The 25,989-nt window shown below is 45.8% G+C and overlaps 1 protein-coding gene across 1 annotated transcript in view; it reads left to right on the top strand.

Annotated features, from left to right (window-relative positions):
• The first annotated feature begins 618 nt into the window (after positions 1–618).
• The window catches only part of LOC120022166 (ephrin type-A receptor 7-like), a 108,658-nt gene continuing 83,287 nt past the window's right edge, over positions 619–25,989 (top strand). The window contains exon 1 of the mRNA XM_038966037.1: positions 619–1,240. Coding sequence (XP_038821965.1) covers positions 634–1,240 — 607 coding nt within the window. The 5' untranslated portion in view covers positions 619–633. The remainder of the gene's footprint in view (positions 1,241–25,989) is intronic.

The raw sequence follows: 25,989 nt of genomic DNA, 5'->3' as shown, positions 1-25,989 counted from the left end.
GAACCAGACTTGTGGAGGTCTACAATTTTTTTTCTGAGGTCTTGGCGGAATTCTTTTGATTTTCCCATGATGTCAAGCAAAGAGGCACTGAGTTTGAAGGTAGGCCTTGAAATACATCCACAGATACACCTCCAATTGACTCAAATGATGTCAATTAGCCTATCAGAAGTTTCTAAAGCCATTACATCATTTTCTGGAATTTTCCAAGCTGTTTAAAGGCACAGTCAACTTAGTGTATGTAAACTTCTGACCCACTGAAATTTTGATGCAGTGAATTCTAAGTGAAATAATCTGTCTGTAAACAATTGTTGGAAAACGTACTTGTGTCATGCACAACCAACTTGCCAAAACTATAGTTTGTTAACAAGAAATTTGTGGAGTGGTTGAAAAACGAGTTTTAATGACTCCAACATAAGTGTATGTAAACTTCCGACTTCAACTGTATATATTTCTGTCTCTGTCGGTCTTTTTTTTTCTTCTTGCTCCTCAATCCCCCTTTATCTCTCACCCTCTCTAAATATCTCTTCCTCTCTCATCCCTCTATCCCTTTCCTCACCATCTCCCCAGTGGGAGGAGATCAGTGGCGTGGATGAGAAGTACAAGCCCATCAGGACCTACCAGGTGTGTAACGTGATGGAGCCGGCGCTGCAGAACAACTGGCTGCAGACGGGCTGGGTGGCGCGGCGCGGCGGCCAGCGCATCTTCGTGGAGCTGCAGTTCACGCTACGCGACTGCAACAGCATCCCGGGCGTGGCGGGCACCTGCAAGGAGACCTTCAACCTGCTCTACGTGGAGTCGGACAAAGACCTGGGCCGGGTGACCCGCGAGGAACGCTACACCAAGATTGACACCATCGCCGCCGACGAGAGCTTCACGCAGGGCGACCTGGGCGAGAGGAAGATGAAGCTCAACACGGAGGTGCGGGAGATCGGACACCTGAACCGGAAAGGGTTCCACTTGGCGTTCCAGGACGTGGGGGCGTGCGTGGCCTTGGTGGCGGTGCGGGTGTACTACAAGCGCTGCCTGGCCACGGTGCAGAACCTGGCTGTGTTTTCTGATACGGTTGCGGAGGCAGCGTTCGCCACACTCGTGGAAGTCAGGGGAGCCTGTGTCAACAACTCTGAGGTGGACTCGGACAGCCCTCCCAGGATGCACTGCAGCGCCGAGGGGGAGTGGCTGGTGCCCATCGGGAAGTGCAGCTGTTCAGCGGGTTACGAGGAGGGTCACAGCAGCTGTGAAGGTAATAAAAAAAAGCGGGATGGATGGAAGGAAGGAGGGAAGGAGGGATGGATGGAAGGAAGGAGTTATGTAAAGTGAGTGAGGGAACGAGAGAAGAAAAGAGTGAAGGATGTATGGAGGGTGGAAACAAATGCGGGGCAGGGGACTTGTAATCACCGTGCAGAAATGTTCTGTTTTTGACCTCAAGCAGTTCTGTCTAGCTGTTGGAGACATTTCATCGACAACCTGTAATCATGTTTGAGGCAGACAACAGTCTTACATTGTGAAGGGAAGTGGGTGAAACGATTTTATGAATAGGATGAGTCAGGCACTGCACTGTCCTCAGGTAGTCATTGTATTCAACAAGACAGCATTTGTAATATTGATGACTGTAGTGAAATGCTGTGTTAAGGATGTGGCATGTGGGCAGTTCATGGCCAACTAACATATACACACACCCACACACACCCTTGGGCCAGTGTTAAGGCTGTGAGTGCTCTGACGCAGGACTAGAGATTCTGGCTCATCCTCACAGCCAGTGGTTCAGATGCGCATAGCAGAGAGAGCGACTGGTGTCTGCCATCAGCTTTCGCAGCCCATCTTGTGTCTTTTTGAAAATGGGCGAGAGAGACTGGGCGAGAGAGAGTGAGACACTGAGAATAAAGTGTTACTGCTTTAATGAGAAGAGTCCCTCTGGGCTGACTTGCTTGGACTTTCCTGGTAGAATATACAGTATAAGTGCTTGTGAATGTGTGAGCTTAATACCTGTTCCAGGAAGTTATGCATTATTTGTGACTGTGTGTGTGTTACAGGGAGTTTTGAGTGAGTAATAGAGGATGTGAGAGAGACCAACAGCTAACAGAAACCCAGAGAGAGAGAGGCAGAGAGCGATAATAGCGAGAGACAGAGGAGATAGCATATTGGTAGAGAGAGCGCTCTAGCCTCATTGGGACTCTAGTGGGAGATTGGCCCTGTCATTGCCCATCAGTGGCAGCCCCAGTGGAGTACTGCTCTATTCAGTGTTAATGGCGTGAATATGCACGGCCAGCACTGCCCAAGCACTCTCCCACTCCCACAGGCCATACAGCACAAGCACTATTGATCAGCCATAACGCTCCACTAAACTGAGGAATTAGGCTCGGAATCCACACGCATCTGCATACACACACACACATGCGTGAGCACACACACACACACACACACACACACACACACACACACACACACACACACAGCAGCCTATTCTAGTATTTCATTTTACACACCCAATACGGTGTGCGTGGGGTAGGGAGTGGCAAAAGGTGTTTCTAGATAGACGTTCTATATGAGAGGCTTTTTTGCTTACTGATTTTTAAATGTTTTTCGACAGTGTATTTGAGTACTTTCTCTTGTGTGTCCTGTATCTTATTTAGATTTAGGAGTAATTGCGTTTCCTAGTGTGTGCGCCGCTCAGTAGTATTGAGTAGAGGCCTGAGGAGGTACTGATAGGGTGTAAAGAGAGAGACCGTGTTCTGTGGAGCAGTGCAGAGCTGATACACTGGCTAGAGCTGCTGCACGCCCTCCTGTGATTAGGTGTGTGTGCCCGTGCGTGTAGAAGGAGAGAAAGAAAGATGGGGTTTTGTGTGTGAGAGGGAAGGGCATGACACGTACCTACACACACACACACAGTCTGTCGCACGCACACACACTTTGTTTCCTTTGTCTGTGTTGTTGTGTGTAAGGGAGAAGGAGGGAGTGATGCAATGTAATGTAGTGAACAGTAGAGCTGGGCTGAATGTCAAACCAAACACTAGGCCCCTGAGCCCTTTATCAAGTGGCCACTTGCTGTTGTGTTTGATAGTGATCACTTGAGTCTGCAAGTGTTTTTGGCCAAAATGAGCACTGAGAAGATGTGCACTTGACGTCCCAACTGCCATTTATCAATATTCCAAAATTGGGGCTAGTTTCAGGAAACTAGGCAAGCTATTTAAAGGTAAATGTTTTTTGGCAGAAATGCCTTCTGGAACATGTGGACTTTCATGTGACTTAATAACAAACTTGTATGCCATGTGTAAATACGAATACAATTATTAAATTACGAGCCTAGTTGGTTTAGCCACAGAAAAAGTCAGCAACCTTCCTGTTAGCCATGATTGGCTGAGACAATGGATGGGCTGGACATGCCGAGAGATGAGTTTGAAATGGTCTGCCATGTAGCACGCTTCTGTATATAACATGTGCTGGTCAATATGTGTAGTTAATCCTTTCTAACGTGGCCTTTTTGAAAGATATTACGTAGTAGAACTGAATAAGTGTTGCTCTCCACTTACTGGAGGACCGAGTTTTGAGTATGATAGCTAAGGAGATGGAGAAAATTCTGCCGTTTGATTTCAAATATGCAGAGTCGAAAAGAGAACACACAGAAGGCTGTTGTATAAAACACCTGTTTACATATTCAAACTAAGGGCAACCATGGCATCCGTGACTGAGAGGGAGAAGAGTCCATCCATGTATACTGGTAAGATGTTCTAGCTAGCTACATTTTCAGATATTACACGTTTCGAATTTGGTCAGAAAGTCAAGTTAGTGTACTGTTAGCTAACTAACAATAGCTGGCTGGCTCGCTAGCTAACATTACATGTATGATCTGGGTAGTTGTATTATTTGTATCTCAGAGCCATTTGCATTGCTAGTTATAGCCTAATGTTAGCTAGCTAACATTGCTACCTGCAGATTCATGCAGGGTAGTAATGTTATGATTTGGGATTATGCAAGTAACCATTTCAATAGAATGTTCATGATGTCACTGCGACAACTGTTGATAGAAGTAGCTGGTAAATTCGCTCTGAGTGTCCCAGAGCGCAGAATAACTGACAAATTTACGAACGCCCAACACCCGTTGGATATGGCCGGTGTCCGTAAACGTTGGCAAAAAAGCGTAACTAAATTGTTGCCAGCAGCACAGTTGCAGTCAACAACGCTCTGGATAACATAAAAACAGCCTAATCAGCTCTGCCAGGGCGAGAAAAATGGTCAGAGTGAGCTGTTCTCTCATTTGTCTGGAAGTAGCTAGCAAGCTAGCCAACATTAGCCAGTTAACTGGTGTGCTTGACTACTGTTGTTAGGTCGGAACGCTCGGATCAACTCTACTCTTCGGCCAGAGCATCCAGTGTGCGCTCCGAGAGCGAAACGCTCTGAATTTACGAACAGACAATCTGACAACGCTCTGCGTTTACAAACACCCAGAGCGCACTCTGGCACTCCAGATAAAATTCACAAACACACGCCAATACCGATACCCGACTTTTTCCTTACATAAATAAATAAATAACGATAACCGATATTTCGAATTTGAGCGGCCTTTTAAGCATTCTAATACAGTTAAATAGTTAACATACACACATAGACACAGCGGTCTAAGGCACTGCATCTCAGTGCAAGGGGCGTCACTACAGTCCCCGGTTCGAATCCAGACTGTATCACATCCGGCCGTGATTGGGAGTCCCATAGGGCGGCACACAATTGGCCCAGCGTTGTCCGGGCCGTCATTTTTAAATAAGAATTTGTTCTTAATTGACTTGCCTAGTTAAATAAATATTTTGTTGGCATTTACGTATGTCCCCATTACCAATAAAACATAATCAAAACCTATTTCTTTCACTTGATATGCTGTTTCGTTGTTCATTTGTTCAGTCGTTTCATTCTCAACCAAGATTTTTATGGAACGCCGTTTGGGTCTTTGACGTGTCAAATAACATTATTTGACGTTTCAAATAAGCTTGTTAACCAATCAGGACTTGAATATGACTGCATGTCACATAATAATTTAATGCGTTCATACATTTTTTACATAGTTATTACACTATCACTCGTATTTCATACGTCACAACGGTTCATTGATACGTATGTTATGATGCTGGTAAAGTTGTCTTGTGCACCTACAGCGCTGGTCATAAAAAAAATGCTAGCTAGCCATTGGATGCAAACAATGTTCTTCCCCAAAAACATAACAAAACAACATAATCGGTTTCAGTAGCTATAGTTAGCTAGCTAACTATATAGCTAGGTGTCATCATCTAAAAGAACCCTAATTTATAAGACAGTTCTTATTTGGTTAATGGTGGTCGGACCCATCTATGTGAAGCTAGCCACAATAAGGATTATCCACAATAGTGGACTTGGCGGTTAGCCTTAAATAAAATTATGGCATAATTCTACTATTTGTATTCATTTACATCACTGCCAATTACATACATACTTTTATTTAGAAGGCAAATGACAAATTCCACTATTGTGCCTAATCCTTATTGCGGCTAGCTTCACAACACATAAACGGGTCCGGTCAAGCCTCACTAGCCAGATGAAGCTAGCTGGCTGCTTATAACGTTAGCTTTGGGCAACAGGGTTAAGTAGCTGGCTAGCTATTTATTTTCATGAACTGAAGTTCAATTTCAATAGGCGAACAACAAGTGGCAACTTACTCACAAGGATTCCTAAATCATTGCTAAGAATAATGAAAATGACTGCAGTTTCTACTGGTCATTGTTTTCAGGCTGGTTGTATTGGTGCTAGGTAGGTACCAAGCTAAAGCTAGATAGCCCAGAAGTTGTGTTCGAGCAAATTATACTTTATTACCAACGCGATATTGTAAACACAACGTTCGTGGCCGGTGTTTGCTTGTTTGCAGACTTTTTTTGTACAGTTAAGACAGTGCTACTGTATCTTTTTAGACACGCAAAGACCCAAACGGCGTTCCATAGTATGCATGTCGTGAAGCTAATAGCAGTGACGCTATTACTGTGTAACTCAGGTAGGGCAACAGCTGAAAAATAGCGCACTTGGTATGTTGTACTGGTGCTCGACCAGTCGGCGAAAGCCAACATAACCCACGACAGAGAACAGTTGATTGTCAAGGGCAATGAATTCCATTATCTTGGCTTTAATGGATTTTGCCTTTGCGTTGTCTCGCTGAAATTTTCTTAATCTTTCAAATGACTGCTCGACTTGTTGACTGCTCGATCCACACAGCAGACATTGTGGGCTGTGTTCGCAATGCTGTGTTTCACGTGTAGCGCAATAATTTACGTGGCGTCATTACGTCATGTACCTACGTTATATAGGTATTCGCGGTAGCTTTGACATCGGTTTTTAACATCAGCGTTAAACTAGACATCGGGCCGATACCGATGTTGGCATTTTTAGTAATATTGGCCGATTCCGTTATGTTCACAAATATATCGTGCATCCCTAACCCGTAGTATAAACCAGCCTTTAGTTTTAATATTTGGTTGTTTAGTACATGGCCTCACATGTGAATCCTTAAAGAGATGGGTGGGGATAAGGCTTTGGAGGGTGTCAACAATGCTGAATGGGTGTAGACAAAGAAGAGCTTTCCAGTAGGTTTACCAAAACATTCAAGGGCCATTATCTCAAAAGTGAGGTTACAAGTTTATCAACTTTAAAGCAGAATTCCTTTCTCATGGTTCCTCAACTGTAGTGTATGATATACTATTTTCTAGCTCTGAGTCTCTACTTTTATCCAATGTAAAAAAAAAAAAAAATTTTTTTTTTACTGTTGCTACCTAAGATCGCCGGTTGGTTACAATTCTAAATCCATTCACGAGCATCGTCTTCCGCAACCTGTCTTATAGCATGGCTCACTTGCTATGGAAGACGGGTACTGGGGACCTGGGGGAAAACACAGACGTATACTCCAATAGACAGTGACTCCTACTCCTAGATAAAATATGTGCAAGTATATTGGTTGCCAGTGATTTCATCAGCTGGTTTTAGCTTGTTGTAGCTAATTTCACTGACAAACACTGGGATGGAATTTTTGCTAGCGCTAGTTAAGGATGTTGGGCACTGCACTGATAAACAGCATATAACTTGTCACTTATTTACAATAGTTTGACAGCTTGCTGATGAAGTTGTAGACATGTTCGCAGCAGGCAGTCGGTACTTCAGCGTGTTTCCAAAGCACAAATCGTAACGTTGGGTCAGCTAAAAGCACAGCGCAGCAGTACTGCTGTACTGACAGAGCAGGTTGTTTGGTGCTTCATTAAAACTTGTTAATTGTGATAAAATGATACTACAGTAGCAGGCTAGCTAGCTTATGGAAGGAGCTTTGCATTTAGTGGTGCACTAGCTAGTTGGCTAGCTTTCATTTCGTATGAAGTGACTGGCTCAGGCTTAGCTAGCAAGGACAGGTTTTTGTGTACATGATCAAACTTCAGAAATACACTAAACTCCTTAGCTATATGTCAAATCATGTGACTAAGATCTCGAAATTAAACTTCAAAATGAATTATGGATTTCTTGATTCATTCAGACTGTATTTGAGGGTGACATAGTAATGATTGTTGTTGCTAGGTAACATGCAAAGATTCATGGGAAGAAGTTGCTTCCAAGGGCGCCGACTCGGCATAGGATGCCCACTCGATAAAGAGGCTTCTGAAGGGCACAGTGAAGCGCTCGATGACTCGACAACTAGCTTTTGCAATGACTGGTGAACATGCATATTGAGGGATCGAATGCTCGAAGTGCTCAAAGTGGTCGGTTTGAGATACAGCCCCGGTCTCCAGGGAAGGGAAGGCACGTGTCTAAGCTTACTGCGTAAGGTCCTCCCTCCCTCGCCACGTAGTTTGCCACGGCACGTGAGAGTGTGCATATGTGTGTGGTGCTCTGAAACACCATCAATTATTGATATGTCACCTCAAAAGTGCGGCGCTCCGTGTGCTAGCGCGTGTGTGCTAGTGGTTGCGTGCGCGTCTGTGTGTGCTTGTTTGTGGGTTTCTTGTGTTAATTAAGACTAGCTGGTGTACAGTAACTGACTTGTCTATAATTACAGAGACGGTGCCTGAAGCAGCTCCTCTTGTCATTATCTCTGTTTCATATACTCTGCTGTCCAGCTTGAAGCCTATCCACTTACACACTCACATTCCCTAGAGTACTCCCTAAGAGCGCACACTTCATGTCTACTGTACTGCTGACTTCCTCAAACACCTCTGTCCTGGTCCTCTCTCATACTCTCCCTCTTGGGTATCTCTATCTCTATCTCCTCTTCCCTGTCCCATCTCTCCTAGTCCCTCTCTCACATCCCCTCTTTCCTCTCCACTGGTCCCACTCACTCTTAGCCCCACCCTCTTTACTCGTTCGCCTCTCTGCTGTTGGGTCCGTAAGGCAGAGTGAGACAGGGTGAGTCAGGTTAACGTGCGTACATTTTGGGAGGCCAGAGACACCGTTGTGGGCTGGCACTGGAGAGTGGAAGTATGTTTTATAGCTCTGGCCCTCTGTCACTCCCTCGCCTACTTGTCCTCGCTTTACCTCTCCCGCTCTCTTGGGCACTTTCTCTGCTCTCTCTCCATCTCTTTCACCACGTTTCTCTCGCATTTTTCCCAACCCCATCGCTCTTTCTCTCTCTGGTCCTCCCCTGGCGTGGTGCCACCCTCGCCCATCTGTTGGAAAGCGGAGGCGGGTGGAGCCCTCCCTCCCTACCTCACGCCCACTAATGTTCACTGTCTCTCTGCACTCAGTTTCAATAATTCACGCTCTGGCGGGAGACAAACCCACGCTTCTTACTCAAGCATCTGATGTATTTATTTAGCCAGGCCATCGAGACGGCTCGCCGCTAACGCACGCACGCACGCACACACCGAGGGCCTTGAAATGGCTTGGCACATACCCTCCTTTGCCTTCCTTCACCCGGGAGGAAGAGGAGATGAAGGAGAGAAGGGGATAGGGGTATGAAGAAAGGGGCTAGACTCTTTGAGCACGTTGTCATGAGAACCGTTGGTCCAACACGCCACACACAACCCTTCCACGCACCGCAGCGAGAGGTGAGCTGAGGATGACTACTGACTGACCCAGGGTCACCTTAGCTGTCCTGATGCAACAATATCAGTTGGTTAAAACTGGTCTAGAATCAGATTGGATATAACTCCTAACAGCCTGTCTGTGTAATATCAATCCCGTTGTGTTAACCTGGCACTCCTGCTTCTAACTAACCACCAATAGAGACTGGAAGTATTGAAGTGTGTGTGTGTGTGTGTGTGTGTGTGTGTGTGTGTGTGTGTGTGTGTGTGTGTGTGTGTGTGTGTGTGTGTGTGTGTGTGTGTGTGTGTGTGTGTGTGTGTGTGTGTGTGTGTGTGTGTGTGTGTGTGTGTGTGTGTGTGTGTGTGTGTGTGTGTGTGTGTGTGTGTGTGTGTGCGCTGCCAGACTACGTCTGGGTCTCTGTATTCACAGCTCTGCTAGCCTGCAGTGGGTTTTCTCTCTCAGCCCCCTTGTATAGGAAGGCTGCTCTGCCAGCTTGCCCTGGCACCGCTCTGACGCCTCATTTTGTTGTCATTTGTCACCCAACCCCACCCCAAAGAAAATGGATGACATTTCCACAGAGACTTGCGTCTCTCCTATGTTCACGCACACATATACTCACTCACACACACACACCGAGATGGACAACTCGCACACATACAAAAAGATGGCACCGATACACACATGCATATTACACACATACGCACAAACACAATGGCACATGTGCGTGCACAGACTCTGGCTTCCTCCCACACTCTGACTCACATTCACAATCTGTCCTTAACTCACTCCATCTGTTTCTGTCTAGTTGTCACACACACACGCACACACGTGATTGACACACCGAAGGGAATATTATCAGTGATATTTCCAGTGCAGTGTGGTATATGGCGCTCCTGCCAAGCCCTAGGGTTAATGTGGGTCCACTGTCACACTGAGAGAGAGATGGAGGGAAGGAGAGGGAGATGCTGAACACCTTAGGTGCTATACTATCAATGTGATAGGCTAGAGCAACCCTCTCTGCTCAAGTCTTTCTCCTCTTTTCTCTCTTTCTTTTATCCTCTCTTTCTCATGCTCCTCTTTTCCTCTTCTATGTTCTCCCCCCTCTTTCCCTCCTCTCTTTCACTTTGTTTCCCTCTCCCGTCTTCCCCTGTTCTCTTTGCCACTACCACTCCTTTTAACCCCCTGCCTCTCTTTATCTTCCCTCTCCTTCCCCTGATGCCCCATGTGTCTGGTGTTGACTCCAGTCAGCAGCCGGTCCCTGAAGGTCACCTCCCTCGGGGGGCTAGAGGGGCATACACAGCCAGGAGGGGGTGTTAAATGTCTCCTCCCTCCCTACAGAGTGTACACTATCAATGTCCCCTCAGAGCCCCTGGCCTCCTAGTCTCACACACAGTCTGATTCAGCTAGCCTCGAGAGGGAATGAGGTAAGTCAAGTGTATGTGTGGTGGGGGTTCTGTGTGGTGGGGGTTCTGTGTGGTGGGGTTGTGTGTGTGTGTGCATGCTAAAATGCACATTTTCTCTCCAATGGCTTAGCAGAGCATGGGGAACATCCTCACACACTCTCACATGCAAATGTATGACACCCTTTCTTTCTTTGTTCATCCCCGTTCACTGTTGTGGAGGCTGACACCAAATACCTGTCATCCGTTAGTGTAAATCTACTGTTGAATGAGTTATTTCCATTCATCATCCATCATATTGGACCGGGTGTGTGCCTCAGTGGATCTGGGAATGGGTTGCTCGGCCCCTCTTGTCCTTCTCTGTATGTCAGTGTTTGAACTAGTTCCTGGCAGGGTGACGGATAGATGGAGGGAGTGTTCATGAACTCAACACTCCTCTCCCAAGATCAAGGAACCCCAGTGTCCCTCAGAGAAATAGAGAACTACTGTAGAAGTATAGAGGGGGGGGGGGGGGGTAGAGAGAACACCCTGCTCGGAGGGAAGGTCATAGTCAGCGGGGGGAGTCGGACACACACTGTCGCTCCTGCTGTGCCAGGGACACACACCCACACACACACACAGTGATGAACTCGGTTTGTCATTTCACTTTGAAAAACACAAGGACTCCCAGACATGTAACCAGAGTAGCTTGTGCCTGTCAAACATTCATTCATTCACTTAACCGTTGTTACCACTCTAAATCCACACGTACACAGATTTTTTTTGTACATTAATTTTTAATCAAACCTTTATTTAACTAGGCAAGTCAGTTAAGAACAAATTCTTATTTACAATGACGGCCTAGGAACAGTGGGTTTAACTGCCTTGTTCAGGGGCAGAACGACAGATTTTTACCTTGTCAGCTCTGGGATTTGATCTAGCAACCTTTCGGTTACTGGCCCAATGCTCTAACCACTAGGCTACCTGCCGCCCCTCATGACAGACATGACTTTAGACATTACAGTCCCAACACATATACGCACTGACAGGCTTTATGCCTTCACTTCATTTACAGTCCCTCCTTCTAAAAATCAAAAATCTAATTTATGGGCGATTCACGATTATATATCTTGATAATTTTTTAAGCTTTAAAGGTCAATACACTGCAAGTAAAATTATACCTGGGCTAAGTATAAGCCTTCCACAACCATAAGACCCACTAATAATTTAGTTATTTTATTCAAATAGTTTAACCTGCATTTTTGTAATCACTGATCTGGCTTTCCGGTCTGTTTTATGAAAATTCATTATTTATTTTGTTACAAATTTAACCAGAACCATACACAATGCACATCCACTTGCAGACATTATAGAAAATGAACACAGGTCTCATAAACAATCTCTCAAGCACAAGCCCACGTGCAAGTGAGTAGCCAGCTAATCTTTATATTTCAAGTCTAGCCAACTTGGACCTATTTGCTTGTTAACAAGATAGGAGGGTGTGTTCCTAACAGTTCTATCCGCCTCCAACTGTTTGAACAACAGCCTGTTCACTTTAAGATTGAAATCAAGTGGTTTACCTAGATAAGAGGATGCTTATTTCTCAGAATGAGAAATAGTTGCCAATTCCTGTTTTTTTTATGTGTCATTTTATGCTCATTGCACATTTATAAAACACAGACTAGAAAACTAGCACATGAGTCTGTGGCTAAAATGCTGCTAGCGCAATGCATAAACATAAACTGAGCATTAATTTCCCACAATCATGTTCATTGATACTTTTTTGTTTTAGTTGGGTCTGCTCTGTTCTATATGTTGGGAGATGAGACAATAAAAGGGTATCGTTACAAAGAGGAAGTTCTCGTCTATTACAGTAAAATAATGTCTAAGCGTTTCGCTGTTCATATGACTGGTTCTGTTGGACCAAACCTCAAATGCAAATATCGAGTTTAAACTGCATGCTGTCAGAGAGGAAGAAGTTATCTTTCGTCGTTGTTGTTGTGAGTGACACGGGGAGGTGATTGGTGTCTGCACAGAAGGAGCAAAGGAGACAAGACCAAAAAGAGAGAACTCTATCAAAAAAGAAACGACATTAAAACCTTGATTCTTGCGGTAGACATTTGGAACATCATGCTAAAACATATATTTGAATGAATCTAAATCATTTGATATATCGCCCAGCGCTACCTCCCGTACTCTCAGACAGAGACACACACACCACTGCTCATCCAGCTCTAAAACACCAGCCCCCCCCCCCCCCCCCCCCCCTCTCTCCGCCCGGTGTCATCATTTTCATTTGGCCGGTGTTATAGCGTGGTGTATAAATCCCCGGTGGTTTTACGAGGCAGCAGCCGGACTGACAGACAGGCCGTGGGGCCGGGCTGGTAAACTGCTGAGCTGTAGCTGGTGATAAAGGTGTTGAATGCTCCCTAACACACACACACCCTGGGGGATAAAACTGATCCCGGAACAGCCTTCCCTGTGGAGACTGGGCAGCCTATCCCAGCTTTAGATGCAGATGGTGAAATCCCTTTGAGATAAAAAGCCCCAGGGTGGATTTGTGGTTTGTGGGGACCTTAGGAGTGGTTTATAAGGACCTGGGGACGGGGTGATGTCCTCTGGAGCGGTTAGTTAGGGTCGGAAGACTGTCCCCAGGGCTGCCTAGAGGGACACAGTTCCCCTCCACATGCCACCTGTGATGGGATATGAGCTGGCTGTTGGCTCATTATAGGCCATGGTTATTGCCTCATTCATATTGGTTCAGAGTATAGATGGTTGTGTGTTTATGAATAATTCAGTTCTTGTATTTGCAATGTGATGTAAAGTGGTGTGTGCGTATCAGGGCCAGGACAATACCAGTATCACGATACTCGTTAGTATCGTGGAAAGGACTCAAAACACGAAGCGGATATAACTTCTTTAGGAAACAGCCCTAATGATCAAATCTAGTTTTAATTGTCACATGTTTCGTGAACAACAGGTGTAGACTAACAGTGAAAGTCTTATTTACGGGTCAATCCCAACAATGCAGACTACAATTTAAAAAAAATATATATATATATATACAGTTGCAGTCAGAAGTTTACATATACCTTAGCCAAATACATTTAAACTCAGTTTTTTTTTTAAATTCCTGACATTTAATCCTAGTAAAAATTCCCTGTCTTAGGTCAGTTAGGATCACCACTTTATTTTAAGAATGTGAAATGTCAGAATAATAGTAGAGAGAATGATTTATTTCAGCTTTCATTTCTTTCATCACATTCCCGGTGGGTCAGAAGTTTACATACTCAATTAGTATTTGGTAGCATTGCTTTTAAATTGTTTAACTTGGGTCAAACGTTTTGGGTAGCCTTCCACAAGCTTCCCACAATAAGTTGGGTGAATAATGGCCCATTCCTCTTGACAGAGCAGGTGTAACTGAGTCCGGTTTGTAGGCCTCCTTGCTCGCACACGCCTTTTCAGTTCTGCCCACAAATTTTCTATGGGATTGAGGTCAGGGCTTTGTGATGGCCACTCCAATACCTTGACTTTGTTGTCCTTAAGCCATTTTGCCACAACTTTGGTAGTATGCTTGGGGTCATTGTCCATTTGGAAGACCCATTTGCGACCAAGCTTTAACTTCCTGACTGATGTCTTGAGATGTTGCCTCAATATATCCACATAATTTTCCTACCCCATGATGCCATCTATTTTGAAGTGCACCAGTCCCTCCTGCAGCAAAGCACCCCCACAACATGATGCTGCCACCCCGTGCTTCACAGTTGGGATGGTGTTCTTCGGCATGAAAGCCTCTCCGTTTTTCCTCCAAACATAACGATGGTCATTTTGGCCAAACAGTTCTATTTTTGTTTCATCAGACCAGAGGACATTTCTCCAAAAGTTACGATCTTTGTCCCCATGTGCAGTTGCAAACCGTAGTCTGTCTTTTTTATGGCTGAGCAGTGGCTTCTTCCTTGCTGAGCGGCCTTTCAGGTTATGTCGATATTGTACCGGTTTCCTCCAGCATCTTCACAAGGTCCTTTGCTGTTGTTCTGGGATTGATTTGCACTTTTCGCACCAAAGTACGTTCATCTCTAGGAGACAGAACGTGTCTCCTTCCTGAGTGGTATGATGGCTGCGTGGTCCCATGGTGTTTATACTTGCGTATTATTGTTTGTACAGATGAACGTGGTACCTTCAGGCGTTTGGAAATTGCTCCCAAGGATGAACCAGACTTGTGGAGGTCTACAAAAAAAAAAGAATTCTGAGGTCTTGGCGGATTTCTTTTGATTTTTTCCCCATGATGTCAAGCAAAGGGGCACTGAGTTTGAGGGTAGGGCTTGAAATACATCCACAGGTACACCTCCAATTGACTCAAATGATGTCAATTAGCCTATCAGAAGCTTCTAAAGCATGACACCATTTTATGGCATTTTCCGAGCTGTTTAAAGGCACAGTCAACTTAGTGTATGTAAACTTCTGACCCACTAGAATTGTGATACAATGAATTCTAAGTGAAATAATATGTCTGTAAACAATTGTGTCATGCACAAAGTAGATGTCCTAACCGACTTGCCAAAACTATAGTTTGTTAATAAGAAATTTGTGAAGTGGTTGAAAACTAGTTTTAATGACTCCAACCTAAGTGTATGTAAACTTCCGACTTCAACTGTATATATAATAATTTGAGGAATAAAGACACAATGACCAATGATAGGGAACCAGGACCAAGTTGATATGCAGGGGTATGAGGAAATGTAGGTTCTTACAGACTAGGCAATGTGTGTGGCAAAAAGAGCTAGTGCAAAAAGGGTCAATGCAGATAGTCCGGGTTGCTATTTGGTTGGATATTTAACTATTTAGCAGCCTTATGTCTTGGGGGTAGATGCTATTCAGGAGACTTTTGGTCCCAGACTTAGCGCCCCGGTACTGTTTGCCGTGCAGTAGCTTAGAGAACAGTCTATGACTTGGGGGGCTGGAGTCTTTGACCATTTTTAGGGCCTTCCTCTGACACCGCCTGGTATAGGGGTCCTGGATGGCAGGGAGTTCGGCCCCAGTGATTTACTGGGCCGTACGCGCTACCCTCTGTAGCGCCTTGCGGTCGAATGCCAAGCAGTTGCCATACCAAGCGGTGATGCAGCCAGTTAAGATGCTCTCAATGGTGCAGCTGTAGAACTTTTTTAGGATCTGAGGGTCCATGCCAAATCTTTTTAGCCTCCTGAGGGGGAAAAAACAATGTTGTGCCCTCTTCAAAACTGTGTTGGTGTGTGTGGACCGTGATAGATCCTTTGACGTGGACACAGGGACTTGATGCTCTCTACCCGCTCTGCACAGCCCCGTCGATGTGAATGGGGGCATGTTCAGCTCTCCGTTTCCTGTAGTCCACGATCGGCTCCTGGAAACAAACATTATGTTGTCATCCAGAGTCACATGTATTTATTTATTTTCCAAGCTATAGCACACAATATTTTACATACAGCAGATTTTTAAAGGACCACATAGTTCTGTCTGCTTCGTATTTTCATTTTTACCACAGAAAAAACATTGCGACACTTGTATCGTCTCGACCATAACGTGTGTTATAATAGTTTCAGTCAGTGTGTGTCACAGGAGGTTGGTGGCACCTTCATTGGGGATTGCGGGTTCATAGTAACGGCTGGAGCGGAGTGAGTGGAATGGCTTCAAATACATCCACCACATGGTTTCCATGGGTTTGATGCCATTCCCTCCGCTCCATTCCAGATGTTACTATGAGCCATCCTCCCCTCAGCAGCCTCCACTGGTGTGTGTGTTTAGGCGGGAGGGGAACGGAGGGCTGCTGTGTGTAAATGGGGGCACTGAAGTAGGTGAATGAGTATGTGTGTGTGTGTGTGTGTGTGTGTGTGTGTGTGTGTGTGTGTGTGTGTGTGTGTGTGTGTGTGTGTGTGTGTGTGTGTGTGTGTGTGTGTGTGTGTGTGTGTGTGTGTGTGTGTGTGTGTGTGTGACCGTCAGTGCAGTCACTGAATGAGTAGGTGACACGTCTGCCGTTTCAAACCCGTCTGTGTTTCGGCTACTGTCCCCCTGGGTCCTCTACACTCTCTGATGGCACATCAGAGGCCTCCGCTCATAAACACACGTCATTAATAACACACACACACACACTCCTCAGTGACTGTTGTTTATACGACTGTAAAATTCAATTACGCAGCAGGGGAGCTGGCCGCCCCCACATTACAGCCTTCCAGGGTGACATTTCATTTGCAATGAATCATGGGCCGACGTTGGACCCGGCAGAGGAGCACAACACCGCTTCTCTCGCTCGCTCTCTCTCCTCTACGTTATCCCCTGTTCCCTTGCATAAACACTTTTGCACCGTACGTGCTTTCTTCTCGTGTCGTGATGCGATAAAATTCCCGGGCAAGAACAGACCCGTTTACCGTCTGGTGCCGATGCGGTGGTGTGTTTGGTTTACCGCCCTCACAGTTCCCAGGGTGCACCACGGTGGTCGTTAGGTATTCACAGACCACCCTCAGCCCCACCAGCGACAATACCGGTGTAGTGTTGTGAATTAAAGCTAGGGCCCAGAGTTTTTCCCTGGCCATTTGACCTGACCAGGATATTCTAGGCCATAATTATAGCCTATACTAACTAGGGCATGGGGTTTTCCTAAGACCTGGAGTTTGACTCGGTCAGGTTACATGCAGAGGAAAAACTCTGGGCCCTACAATAATTAAAGTTAATGACAGTCATCTGTTGTACGTCGTTGTATTTGTCAGGACTACCCCATTTTCCTGCTCTCCTCGTCACAAAGGCAAACATGTAGAGGACAAGGACACTCCAGCTCTGTTAAACGAGGAAAATGCCCCATCAAATATGAAAACGCATAGCTTTTCTGAGCCAGCAGCAACACTTGCCAGATCACTGCAGCAGAATCACCAGCCACTGAAAGCGTTACACGACGCCAAGGGAAGGGAACAAGGCCGTTTCCTCACAAAGCGAGCAGCACAGGTTGTACGTCAAAAGGGATCGATTTTTGGGGACTCCCCACTACAAAAATAGTCTCCCCTAGGAGTTGTTTTGATTGTATGCGTCGGTAATGTGCGCCTGCGGTGTGCTTCTGCTGTGTCTCCCCTAGGAGACTATTTTTGTAGTGGCAGGGAAAGTTAAAGGTTTTAGTCGTGGAAATGTTGAATTTGGAAATGTTTAATTAATTTGAAAGACAAAAAGGGACACAAACTAGGACACATGCTCTGTACACATCAATAGGCCCAAATAAACCAAGTGAAAGATTAGCCGTATGTTGCTATAAATACATAAACAACAATCCGTTTGGCATTTTTGTGTGTTTCCATGGTGTTTTCTGGCTCCTTGTTTTCAGTTGTTAGGCTGCTCATTTAAAATTCCTCAGTGTGTAGGAGTGTTGTCCAGGCCTAGGGCTGTGTGTTTTGATTGTATGCGTCCGTAATGTGCGCCTGCGGTGTGTTTCTGCAGTGTGTCTTATCAGCAGTATGTTTAGTGACCTGTACTGTTGTCAGCCAGTGTCGTGAAGAACTGACCCTAGATCAGAACCTACCATTGGATAAGGGCACTATCTCCCTCCTAGGAGAACAATCCATCCACCTCTCTCCCTTAAATTACTTTCATTCTCACAATGATGCCTGGCAATCTTCCTCCTATTTACTTTACCAGTGCTTCAGATAGGACCGTTTCAATCTGCCTCTACACGCTATCTTGACTGTGTGAGGGGGATGCTGTGGGGCGATGGTCAATTCTCGTAAGACATTGAACCGTGGCGCACACAAATCCCCCCCCACTCTGCCGTCGCCTGTTTTATGTTTCCATAAAACTGTCCAATATCCCCTCTCTAACACTCCCATGGGTCAGAGCGGGGAAATAAATTCATGGTGGCAACCATTGAGCAGCCCGCCTTCTGGAGTAATGCATTCTGCGTCACCTCAGACAAGAGCGGCTCAGAGACCAAACGGTAAATTCTCGCCGCCCCGTCCCAGAATGCATTACACCAGGAGGCGGCTCAACCGCTGACCTTCAGGTGTCACCATTTACATAATATCAGACGATGAGGTGTGTGAGTGACGACTCTGCAACCCACCAACTCAAATATTTTTTATTTTATTCTTGAAGAGACGCTCTGATGCAGATAACTTGTGTAATGCAGTGATCTCTGAGACACATACACACCCAGGCAAACACACACTACATACGCACGCACACATACACACATGCGCACACAGAAACTGTATGACAGCGGAGAGATGTCTCGCCCCCCCCCCCCCCCCCCCCCCCCCCCTCTCTCTCTGGCACACACACGGCCTCTGTCCCTCATCCCAGTTTGGGGATGAGTGGGTGGGTACTAGAGGTCGACCGATTAATCGGAATGGCCGATTTAATTAGGGTCGATTTCAAGTTTTCATAACAATCGGCAATCGGCTCTTTTTGGTCCTCCAATAATCGGTATCGGCGTTGAAAAATCATAATCGTTCGACCTCTAGTGGGTACCCCATGAGGAAGGTGACCTTTTATTTAAATCCACTGGTCTGTGTGTCTGCCTCCCTAATGTCTTCCGTCAGAAAGAAGGGGCTTCTCTCTTCCCTCTCTCCTCAACTCAGCACTGATGTGATTTAGACCGGAGGGGGGAGGGGCGGGATGAATGGACAGCAAGCCAGATACACCTTCCTCTTACTGCTGCACGTGATGGGGAAAAGAATAATAATATTATGCAGGATGTGATTATACAGGTTTATGTCTATGTAACTAATGCACTTATTTGGTTACGTGAGCATGATTGAATTTGATGTCTGAGTGTTTATTTTACATTTATTTAACTAGGCAAGTCAGTTAAGAACAAATTCTTATTTTCAATGACAGCCTGGTTGTGAAGTCTGTCAGGAGCATGCTGGGTGACTCTGCACTTTTTAAAGGTTGACTTGCACTCTGTGCGACACACCGAGAACATATAGCACCATATGAACACACACACACACACACACACACACACAGAACACTACAGGGATAAACACTATTATTGCTGATACCACCCATCGTTGCTCTTTCCGACAGTTCCGCCTCTCTTTACTTTCCTCCGCTCTTTTCCACCCTTCAGCCGTTCTTCTTCTCAAAGTCAAACTCTCCCCCCCTCACCCCCGTCTGAGGGATTGGATCGATCCATCCTCAGCCCACCTGCCACATTGTCCTTTGACCGCTGGGCTAAACCATTAAACTCCACATGGGGGGGATTACACCCCTTGTCCTCTCTCTATTCCCCTAGTGTGTCCTCTTGTATTGTCTTCTATTTGTCCTCACGAGAACTGTTCCATGTATGAGTCTCCCTCCATATAGGGACCAACCCCTTGTTTCACACTGGTTATCTCTGCTAATATCTCTCCTCCCTTATCCCTGATCAATATCCCCCCTTCTTTCTTCCTCTCCTCCCTGTCTGGCTCTCTCCCATGCCCTCTGTCCTTCCCAGCCATAACTAGATCCATGGTGTGCGTGCCCGTACTGCTGCCCTTCTGGAGGATAATGCCAATTGAAGAATGCGCACTAGATGCATGGGTAGGATTGTGTTTGTGTTTGTTTGTGTGTGTGTGTGAACATACTTCCCATTGGGTCAGTCAATACCCTCAGCATGAGAAACCAAATAAACCCCGGCGGCAACCTGTTATCCTCCTCCATCCCTCCTTTTGCCACTCTCTCTCTCTTCTTTTCTTCCCACTTCTTGAGTCCTTCACTCAAAAGGGCCCCCTATAACGCTCACCACGGTTAGAGGAACAAACGACAACAAACAAAGTGAGAAATCAATAAAAGCGAGAACACCAGCGGGTTGGAATAGTCTGTGTTTGTCAGAGAAGAGGTGTGGGTGTGGAAAGCTGTAGAGCTGTGGTACATTCAGAAAGGGAGCTTAGCTTGTCAAGGGGAATCTGGATTCAGTGACATGGGCTGTCAGCCCTCAATCACAAGCTCTCAAACGAATGACAAGCACACACAGGCGCAGGCACAGAGGCATCCAAACACACAGATTCACACACACACACACACACACACACACACACACACACACACACACACACACACACACACACACACTTACTAGCCTACAGATGCAGGAGGCCCAGCTTCTCCCCTCAGACACATTTTTGTCACTTTGTCATTCTGCAGGCCCCACAGCATGCTGTGTGTGTGTGGTTATTCCTCGGCTGTAGCCCCCATTCTGTCCTCATTACGTCACACTCCCTGCAGACTGAACACGTCTTGGACGACCCTCGACCCCTCTCTCCCCACCACCAAACACACACACAAACACGCACAGAACCACTTGGTGACGCAATTCGACTACACTGCACTGGAAGCTGCGTCAATTTGTCCAATGTGTTTTAAGAAAAGAGGAGGAACGGGGAGGAAGAGAAGAATGAATCACACCAACTCGTTCCTCCCCCTCTTCTTATTTGGTCTCCGTCTTTTTGTTCACTCGTCCGTCTCTGACTTTTACAATATCTCTTAGGTCTTTACTAAGTTGGTTTGTGTCTTTGGTTTCCAAGCCCTTTGCTTTCACTAATATGAGTCTCGCTCCAATCCCCCCCAGTGTGTGGCATGTTTAATTCATCCGTGTGCGTGTACTCACGTGTGTGTCTGATCAGAAAGTGTGTATGAATCTCCTCTGGGCTAATGGAAGTGGGAAGAATAGGAGAGAAGTCCCTCATTTCTCCATGGAGGAATCCTCCCGAATACTCAGCTCTTCCAAGACCCACACCACGAACTCACCCTCAGGCAGACTATGTTAACTCACACACACACACACGCACGGCTTGTATGTTACACACGCTATTTATTAACTATCACACACACACTGTACATTAGACCCAACTAGCACGCACACACTATATGTCATTTCTTAAACATGCTGTCACGGCACGCTATAGGTAGTCTGGTGACTGTATTGGCATTCTATCTTTATCACAGTGGAGATATATCGTAGAGCCGAGGTTGGTAGCTGTCAGAAACCTTCCAGTTCCTACTCAGTTGATTATTTTAGGAAACTACTGTATGTGAAGTAATAAAGTCATTTACCTCTAGTGTGTTTGAGGTGGTGGTCCTCTGTAGCTCAGTTGGTAGAGGATGCGTCTGCTAAATGGCGTTCGTTACGGAGTTATTTTTAAGTCGAGGTGAGTTTTAGTAATATAGTTGATTTAAACAGTTGATTTAAGGAATTAATTGACCTGCATCTCACAGAACACCTATTAGACCAAATCGTCAATCCAATTTCCGATCCTGTCCTTAACTTACTGCCCTAGAAAGGAAATTTTGACCTCAACCCTGCTAATCAAATGCTTTTATTGTGACTCAGCCATGCATTTTATCACCCACTGAAATCTACCTCATCAATATCACGCTGTGGTGATGACACCCAGGGCAATTGTAAGGGTTCTAAGCATTTCCAACCACTGTGTGTATGTCACCTATGGGTTTCTACGTGGCACGTTGACTGAGTAGGTATGCGAAGCATGTCGTATGGCTCTGCAGGGGTGATGAAACTCATGAAACAGCAGGGGACCATCAAGGGCACGTGGTCTCTCTGTGTCTCTCTCTCACCCTCATTGAATGCACCACTGAAGTGAATCACTGTTTAAACGCTCAGTGAACGGTCAAGGAACAGTATGTAACATGATCTCCGAGTGTTCCTTGACCGCTCACTGAGCGTCTAGCTGAGCGTTTAGCTCAGTGAGCGGTCAAGGAACACTCGGAGATCATGTTACATTTTGTCAGTGTGTGTGGGTTTATCATGATGATGTTTGAGGGGTGTTTATGGTACTGTAAGAATGACAGTGGGGGTGGGGGGGGGGTGCATGCACGCACACGTACATACTGAATGAGTGCAAGGGTGTAGAGAAGAGCTTTGGTTTCTAGGTGAATTGAAAAGCTTTTTGAAAGCACTTAATAATAGTGAACGCCTAACTCAGCATTTTACTACATATCTAATTATATATGTGTGTTTGTATAGGTAAGTGAGCACAGTTAAGTTTTGGGTTTTGCGTGCCATATGTTTCTACAGGCTACATGTGGTCAAGGACAATTGTTTTGCCCGTACTGTCCTGATCCCGCAACTGTTTTATAACCCCAGAACTCTCCTGTCACATCCCGTTTTAAAAATCACTCTTGTCATTTTCATGCGTAGAAATGACTTCCTCTGTTATGTGCGAGTCTGTTCCTCGCTCTGTGTTTGAGTAGCTATAGCAACTGTGCCGTTTGGCTGCTGCTCATTGCTCATGACAGTTGCCTGCACACGCAGCTGATAACCACATTATGAGATTTTGGGCAGCCCTTCTACTACTCAGTCGGATGAACTCATGGACATCATGGACTCATGGCAAAAGTATGTGGACACCCCTTCAAATTAGTGGATACGGCTATTTCAGCCACACCCATTGCTGACAGGTGTACAGTATAAAATCGAGCACACAGCCATGCAATCTCCATAGACAAATGTTGGCAGTAAAATGGCCCGTACTGAAGAGCTCAGTGACGAACAACGTGGCTCCGTCATAGGATGCCACCTTTCCAACAAGTCAGTTTGTCAAATTTCTGCCCTGCTAGAGCTACCCCTGTCAACTGTAAGTGCTGTTATTGTGAAGTGGAAATGTCTAGGATCAACAACGTCTCAGCCGCGAAGTGCTAGGCCGCACAAGCTCACAGAACGGATCCTCCGAGTGCTGAAGCGTGTAAAAATCGTCTGTCCTCGGTTGCAACACTCACTACAGAGTTCCAAACTACCTCTGGAAGCAACGTCAGCACAAGAACTGTTCGTCAGGAGCTTCATGAAATGGGTTTCCATGGCCGAGCAACCGCACACAAGCCTAATATCACCATGCCCAATGCCAAGAGGTGGTTTAAAGTGGTGTAAAGCTTGCTGCCATTGGACTCTGGAGCAGTGGAAACACATTCTCTGGAGTGATGAATCACGCTTCACCATCTAGCAGTCCGACAGACGAGTCTGGGTTTGGTGGATGCCAGGAGAACGCTGCCTGCTCCAGTTTGGTGGAGGAGGAATAATGGTCTGGGGCTGTTTTTCATGGTTCAGACTAGGCCCCTTAGTTCCAGTGAAGGGAAATCTGAACACTTCAGCATACAATGACATTCTAGACGATTCTGTGCTTCCAACTTTGTGGCAAGGCCCTTTCCTGTTTTCAGCATGACAATGCCCCCGTGCACAAAGCGAGGTCCATACAGAAATGGTTTGTCAATCGGTGTGAAAGAACTTGACTGGCCTGCACAGAGCCCTAACCTCAACCCCATCGAAAACCTTTGGGATGAATTGGAACGCAGACTGCGCGCCAGGCCTAATCGCCCAACATCAGTGCACTAATGTTATTGTGGCTGAATGGAAGCAAGTACCCACGGCAATGTTCCAACATCTAGTGGAAAGCCTTTCCAGAAGAGTGGATGCTGTTATAGCAGCAAACCAACTCCATATTAATTCCCATGATTTTGATATGAGATGTTCGACGAGCAAGTGTCCACATACTTTTGACCATGTCGTGTATGTCTCCGTGTGCATCTGGGCCAAAGTAGTGACTGGCTTCAACTGGAGCGAGGCGCGAGAGTGAGCTGAGAGAAAATAAACTAGTTTATTTTTTTTTATTTAAATTTTTGATAAACTATATTAGGGCTACGTACAGTTTATTTAAATTTATTAAATGCTCTACACCCCCCTTTCAATCCTGTACTGCCCGTTCCTGTAGACTGTCAATCCTGGCTTGTCCTGAACTTGACTCTAGAACTTGACTCCCATTCCTGCCCATTCCCTTGTCAACCTGCAATGCAGAGTGCCTGTACTCCCTCACAGAAGAAATCCCACAGCAATATAGACCTTTGAATATTAACCACGTTGACTTAATCTCACTTCAGAGTCAATTTAACTCCCTAACAGGGTTTCTGAGGTCAAAAACACACTAGCACATTCAGCATTCAGGATTCATGTAGCTTTTCCAGTGCCAGACAAAATGGAACTGCACATTGATTTGATCAGATTTCTTGCTGCATGGGGAGTATGTTGTGTTTTTATTTCGGAAAGCAAGAATAACGTTATCAGTAGAATCCTAGCCTGGTCCCAGATCTGTTCATGCCTTTTTACCAACTTCTAGCTATACAACAGAAACCGATCTGGGACCAGGCTGCTTGAGTCCTACTGTGTATTAGGTGGGTGTGACTGTAGAATAGAGTTGTGTAGTTCAAATTTCTAATAAAATATGTTTTATAAAGCCCTTTTGTACATTAGCAGTTGCCATAAAGTGGTTTACAGATACTCAGCCTAAAACCCTGTCATGGAAAAGCTCAAACGGAACACAGAAATTGGTGATTAGAAAAGCACACACAGAACATTTTTCCATCACAATCCCAAAGAGCAAGCAATGCCGAGGCAGAAGCACAGTGGCTAGGAACAACTCCCTGGAGGGCAGGGGCGTAGGAAGAAACCAGACTGCCTCTGCATTGAAGCCTGTGGACAGATTGACTTGTCTCAACTCGTCTCAAGACTCATGGTGACACGTCTGGTCTGTCTATATCGGGCTGCTCTGGAATAGTGTTTCTGTAGTGTGTGTTTTGTGTGTACAGGAACTGTATTGTGTACCGGTCACCCTGTACAGCTTCCTCTTCTCTCTCGTTCTCTGATCCCTGGTGGTTTGCAATGCACTGGCCTCCTACACTGTTTGTGTATGTGACCAATACAATTGTATTTTATTTGAGTGAATGCGTGCCTCGGTCTTGTGTGTTTTGTGTGTACTTTCTGTGTGAGTGTGTGTCTTCTGCCAGTGTCCCAGAATGCAGCAGCCCTGTCCAATCCCAGCCTTAGGAACAGCCAAGTAATGATAGTAGATGGCCACATCCTGGTCACCAGGAGAAAGGGTCAATTTCAACACAGAGACAGTCTCACTGTGATCTCTCCCTAAAGATTGTGTGTGTTGCCTTCATATTAGGACACAGTCTTTCACTCTGTAGCTTACTTGAATCCCTCCAAGGCCGTGCACGGCTCTGCTGGGTGTGTATTAGTGCGTCTCTGTGTGTTTTCAGCACTCTCTCTCTCTCTCTCGATGGGAGCTCTATCTGTCAGATTGGAGTTCAGTCTTTCCCACAGAGAGGGACAAGCACCCTGCTGCTCCTGTCCAAACCAACGGGGTGGGGGGTGCGCGCTCTCTCCCGGCTCCAGACCTCAGGCCCATGTAAGAGCTCTCTCCTAGTTTAACCCCATCATCCCCTCTCTCCTAGTTTAACCCCATCATCCCCTCTCTCCTAGTTTAACCCCATCATCCCCTCTCTCCTAGTTTAACCCCATCATCTCTCTCTCTCCTAGATTAACCCCATCATCTCTCTCTCTCCTAGATTAACCCCATCATCTCTCTCTCTCCTAGATTAACCCCATCATCTCTCTCTCTCCTAGTTTAACCCCATCATCTCTCTCTCCTAGTTTAACCCCATCATCTCTCTCTCTCCTAGTTTAACCCCATCATCCCCTCTCTCCTAGTTTAACCCCATCTTCTCTCTCCTAGATGAACCCCATCCTCTCTCTCCTAGATGAACCTTCATCATCTCTCCTGGGCCTACTGCTCATAGTAGTCCTTATCCCTCG

Source organism: Salvelinus namaycush, chromosome 27, assembly GCF_016432855.1.
Source record: "Salvelinus namaycush isolate Seneca chromosome 27, SaNama_1.0, whole genome shotgun sequence".
NCBI lineage: Eukaryota > Metazoa > Chordata > Actinopteri > Salmoniformes > Salmonidae > Salvelinus > Salvelinus namaycush.
Note: the sequence above shows the minus strand (reverse complement) of the source record. Positions and strands in the feature narration are given on the sequence as shown.